At 40.3% G+C, this 5,972-nt stretch overlaps 1 protein-coding gene across 1 annotated transcript; it reads right to left on the reverse strand.

Moving 5' to 3' along the window:
- Positions 1–2,170: 2,170 nt before the first annotated feature.
- LOC137099938 (ADP-ribosylation factor-like protein 4D) lies at positions 2,171–5,401 on the reverse strand. Its single transcript, XM_067477397.1, has 3 exons — positions 5,245–5,401; positions 3,813–4,496; positions 2,171–3,135 (listed from the first exon to the last, which is right to left on the reverse strand). The coding sequence occupies exons 2-3, from the start codon at positions 4,254–4,256 to the stop codon at positions 2,971–2,973; spliced, it is 609 nt and encodes a 202-aa protein (XP_067333498.1). The 5' UTR covers positions 4,257–4,496; positions 5,245–5,401; the 3' UTR covers positions 2,171–2,970.
- Between the last annotated feature and the right edge of the window lie 571 nt (positions 5,402–5,972).

The following is a 5,972-nucleotide window of genomic DNA, read 5'->3' on the forward strand; positions in this document are numbered from 1 at the left end:
AGTCAAGTGATGGAGGTTAACAAGGGGAGTAGCAGCATTGGTATCAGAAAACAGCATAGAAAGGTCATGTGAGTGGGGGCTGGGCTTTCACGTTCCTGTGTGACTGAATTCTACTCCTACAACCTTCCATCACTGATAACAGTGGTAAACAACAGATAGTTCACACAGGAGCTCGTTTTAGCTACTTCTCTTTGTCCTTGGGTAACTAAAACAGATGCTACGTTTTTGGAGAATTTTTGAGGTAGTAATTGTAAAAGTAGAAGTAGATTTCATGACAGAGCTGCTGTATTGGATTAGGTTAGATTGTACAGCTGTACCTAATAAAGTGGCCTGTGAGGGCACAAACAGAATTTCCAGAAATTGTGAACACTGTGTAAAATGTAAATACATTGAACTATTTGTAAATCATATGAAAACCTAATTTTAATTGAACAAAGACAACACACAATGAATTTTGTTACTTGCTTATTTCAATGTCAGCACCATGTTTCAAAGTTTGGACAGAGACAACATGCTGGGTGATGCTAAAAGAACTAATGAGGTTCATTGGCAACAGGTACATGATCATGTGTGGGAATAAAAAGAGCTTCTGAACGAGCTGAGTAAAACACTGTGTGTTCAAACGCCTTTAGAAGAAAAAGTGCAAAGAATTTGAGGCTTTCATTGTCTACAGTTAATAATCTAAAATATTCAGAAGATAAAAAAAATCTCCTGTACTAAAAAACCTGTACACAAGGGACAAGACCAAAAACACATCTGAAAAAGCTCATTTCAAATGAGTTTATTTATATCACAACAGAGTCATCTCAAGGAACTTCACACAATAAGGTCAGGACCTTAAAGAATTATAGAGAAGCACAACAAACCTCAGAAGAAACCTCAGAAAGGACGAGGCTAAGCATGAGCAGGGGCGGTTGGAGTAAATTGGGGAGTGGAGAGAGAAAGCAAATGCTCATATAAAAATATTCTATTCCTACAAATGCTTGGTTAGTAGGGTCTTACATCAAGTGGCATTTCGCTTGATTAACCTATAATATCACCAGTATAAGTGGCTTCCCTTGTTCTCCAGAACTGGACTGATGACTCGAATTTAGTCCCAGCTTCACCCTTTCCCAGACATTATTGTTTTTGTTTGTTTAAATATTTTGCCAATTTTAATTTTGTTTTCATTTGTCTTTGGAATTGAGTTTTATTTGTAATTTCAGTTTTAATTATTTGTAGTCACCTAATAATAACCTTCGATTAGAAGTTTCATGTCTATTTAATGCAGTAATCATCCAATTTTATAAGGTATTAGTCCAACACATCACTATTTTTTTAAAGGAGATGTTTTATAAAAGTGTATAATTATTGCCAGCAGTTGATCCTAACTCTTTAAAACAGCTAGTATCATTTTAGATAGATTTTGGATGGAATATGTTATGCTCTAATTATTGTTTGTGATGTACAAATTAGCCGTCTGTCAGTTGCCTTTATGGCATTTGTTGCTCAGGACACAGGGCATCACACTGAACCCACATTGCTCCTGGTGGGTAGAGCCAGCACCTTGCATTATAGCTCTGCTGCCATTTGTGTGTGTGTGTGTGTGTGTGTGTGTGTGTGTGTGTGTGTGAGAGAGAGACTAGGAAATCTTGTAAAATGCTTCAGGTACAACCATTTAATGTTTCACAACTACTGATATAAGACGGAAAAGCCTCTACTGACAACCATCATAGCAGAGAAAACATGTTTAAGGAATAAATGTGGTACCTGTAGTGAATAAAACAATACAAATTAAAGTTTTTTGAAACTAAGAGGCAGCTGTTTGACATCAGAGAGGATTGATCCTGAATGGACTGCAGGGCAAAACCACCTCAAACAGGTCAGCGATACAAGCCTGAGCATTTGATACTGTTATGACAGAGAGAGAAGGAGCTGAGATGAGGCACAGAATGGGAGACGGGTAATATTGTTGAGGTGTGTGCGAGACATAATGCAATGACCTGCGATGAACCTTTAGCCTTAGGACACCGACATCAAATCCAACATCAGCTGTAGCTTCAAAGTTCCCAGAGTCACTTAATCAACATGCTGTACATCTATACCCAAACACGTCAGTGGTGTCTTTTATTTCTAGTCAATGTATGGTGAATGTGATGCTTAAAATAAACAAACACGTTTAACAAATTAATGCCAAAGTTGCTCAATAATTTATTAATTTGTTGAGATTTTACAAAACAATATGTACACAATGTAAAAGTGATTTATTGTTAGAACTCACCAACCAATCCTGCAATACACTACACAGTGACAAGCAAACCACTTTGGTGAAGAGTGGGGGGAAGAAAAAAAAAAAAAATACTAAGCTTGTACGGCTGAATTCAGCAGCTGCAGGGCGACGGTCTGAAAATGTCACGTTGCTGGCAAGTGTAGTCCCAATGGTGTACCTGACTGAACACTGAACTCAAGTGTTGCCTAATATTCCCAAACACCATTCTGGGTAAACATCATGCAACAAAAAAATATTTATAGTAAAGTACTGTAGCACATTGAGAACTTTGTGTAGAGTAACAAAAACTAGGCTCAGGCCAAGCCAGCAGGTGTTGGCACTACAAGGTTTAACAAGAAAGAGGTATAAAATATCCTTCAATGTTAGAGTGAGTGCATCAGCAAGTGTTCATCATACATTGCACTAGTTTTTCCTTCAGTCCTTCTAGAGACAGTTGTTTCTCCAATGATCTCCTCTGCTGAGGGGGAAGCCCTCAAGAAACAATCCCAAATGTCCAGTGGACAAAGGAAGGTCGTAACATTGGACACAGACTTCATAAGCAAAGTTTGAACTTGGTAGAAAACATCCCAGCTCAAGTGAAGGTCTGTCACTTTCTCTTTGTTTTCACCCAGTGAAGTTCCTAAAGTGTCACAGACACAACTGTTAGAAGTTCCTCAGACCAACAGAGAGGCTAAGGATTTAACCTCAGAGATCTTCCCGCTTCATCTCTTCTTCTTGCTGTTTCGCAGCATCTTCTTTCTCTTCAGGATCATTTCATAGAGCTTCTCCAGCCCAGGCTGCAAACCCTGGCCATCCAGTGCTGAGCAGCCCTGCGTGTGGTGCAGTGTGGATGTGCTGAGTTCATGGAGGGCCAGCACCTTCTCCACCTGAAACACAGACACATTGCAGAAAACTTAGCTTTTCGCGTAGCAAATGCTTAGTTGATGGACAAAATGTATTCATATACAACTATCTGATGATAAATCTTGATACTAAATATTTTACTGTCCAAACTCTGTAGGTTTCAGCCTCTGTGGATTCAGGATTGTCCGGTTTTGTCTTTTGTGATAGTAACACAGATACTTGGTTTTCCCTAATATATAATGTTTTAAGCGACTGAACTGTCATGAGGACATTTTTGTAATTGCTGTGTTAATCTAAAATGAATCACCAAGCTCATTTGACTGTATATTTCTCTGCACCACCAACATTAGATGGTAGTTGGGATGGATATTCCTCTTATAATAGAAATAAACCCTACATATCACATATGCACACTCAGCTCATGTCTTGTGTTGAACAGTACAGAGTGTAGCACTACACCTTTCCTTTTAATACTTGTATTTTTATGGCATTGAGGCTGTAGTTTTTCAGATGCCCAAAATCAAAATATTGGGGAGGCTGAATCATTTGGTTTCAGACATGAACAGGTAAACAAAAAACTTGCACTGCAAAGTAAAGTAATGGACTAAAGCGATATAAAAAAAAAAGAAGAAAGCAACAAGCCCTAAAACATAACCTACTGTAAACAACAATATCAATCTATACAGGTTACAGTAGTTACCTCTGAAGCTGACATGGCTCCATCCAGATCCTGTTTGTTTGCCAGAACCACCAGAGGCACCCCCTGGTTTTCCGCTGAGCGGGCGATCCTGTGGAGCTCCACCTTGGCCTCCTCCATCCGCTCCGTCTCTGCTGCATCCACCACAAATACCAGCCCGTCTGTTCGCCTGGTGTACGACTTCCAGAGGGGCCTCAGTTTCTCCTGACCGCCAACATCCCACACCTGGAACGTGGTGGTGTTGGTTTTGGAGCTCCCCATGGGCACTTTAATCCTCTCCATGTTGAATCCCTTGGTGGGGATTGTCTCAACAAACTCCCGCAGCTTGAGTCTGTAGAGGAGGGAAGTCTTCCCGGCAGAGTCCAAACCAATCACTACTACATGCAATGACTGGAAGCTAGGGAGGAATGGGGTATTAGGAGCAATTTCTGTTAACTGGTTCCCCATGTTTATTTCCAGTTGAGTCCAATATTCTCTTTTAAGAGTCTATAAGGCCAAATAATTCCCTTAGTGGGTGTTGTAGGTCCCACTTGTCCTTGAAAGTCACAAATAAAGTGTGTCTCAAGACACTTTGAAAGGAGGAGACAGGATGGAAAGGGAGGAGTCTTTCTGGCTGGGGAGCAGTTCACACTTCTGGCGTCACTTCAAAGGCTAGTCGAGGACCCTGCCTGACCACTCACCAGCGACCTAGGAGGAAAAACAGAGGGAGGGGGGAGGGAAAGCGTTGGTCAGTTATTTTTTTTTACAAAGGCACTAGGCTGTCAGCAGGCCAACCGAGAGGCACTGCAGCCTCGCCATAAAAAAATGATCAACTTCTCCATTTTTAAACTTAAAACATACTGTTAGATGTATCATGCACACACGTTGTAAGGTAAAGCAATTTTGATAAATTGAGGAAATAAAATGACATGTTATACTTCTTATGCACGGATAAAGGTGGTCATCTGTAAACAGCAGTAGGTTCAAGATTTACGTTCTAAAGCTTCTCTTGTAAACTGCCGGTAAGCTTTTGTCCCGATTCACCGGCTGTACAGTGAATGATAAGCCACTGCAAAAGCAGAGCAGGACGCGCAGTCAGAGAGACATCGGACAATCCTGCCTGCTGTCTTTCGTTGGCGTTAGGCTAAAGTAACGCTAGCTTGTTAAGCAAACGTACGCGGTCTTGTTTGTAATATCCCAGTTCAAAACATAGCAGAAAACACCAGCAACGACAAATTATACAATTGTGAAAAAAAAATACTAAATACTTTCAGGCAGGTTTGATATAATGTATAAAGTAGCATGTTTAACTTTTCAATAATAAGACGAAAATTTCCTTTTTTTTTTACTCATTCACGGGGGAATCTGGTGTCGCGAGCGTATCCACGTTTCACCAAAGTCAACAAACGGACGCGTTTTGCATTTCGGTGTAAAACATATTTAAAACCAATCTCACCTGAACGCACTTCCACGTTCAACAAATTAGTCCGCATTACTGCAGAGCGACGACTTTTAACGTCAAAACAAGCCGACACTCTTCGTTAACAAAGCGGCAGTGCACACAACGCGTCCGACGCTCCTGGTTGTCCAACACACACTGGGACCGTGAGAGAGCAGCTCCACCAACCTCCCGCTGCTGACGTAACAGCGGCAGGAGGGGACAGAGCGCGTGAGAGGAGCCTCTTGGAGAATGGAGGAAACGCCTCTACACCCAATCCATGAAACTGGGTGGGATTTTATCTGCGTTATTGAAACCAATGTGTTTTTAGGCACTTATTTATATACACTCTTAAATTTTTTCCTAAAATTCAAGTAGTCCAGTAGTAAAATGCAGAAAGTAAAAACTCCAGCAGTTACTAAAGTACTGTATCCTTATATCCTGTATATAATATGCTACAGTATCTGTACTTCACTTCCATTTTTTGCCGCTTCACAATTTTATATTACTTTTTTCGAAGCAAATTTCACTACATTTATGCTACATTTGCTTTAGTTGCTACACGATAACCAAACACGAAAACTGGTCGCAAGAAAGCCACAATTATGTAAAGAATTTCAAATTCTAGCATTATTATTAGAATTTCATTCACTAAGAAACAGTCAGTTCCACATTTAGCCGCAACAAAATGAATGCTTCAATAATTATAATCCAAAAAATATGACTTGAGCCATAAAGTGTACTTC

This window comes from Channa argus, chromosome 15 (assembly GCF_033026475.1).
Source record: "Channa argus isolate prfri chromosome 15, Channa argus male v1.0, whole genome shotgun sequence".
Classification (NCBI taxonomy): domain Eukaryota; kingdom Metazoa; phylum Chordata; class Actinopteri; order Anabantiformes; family Channidae; genus Channa; species Channa argus.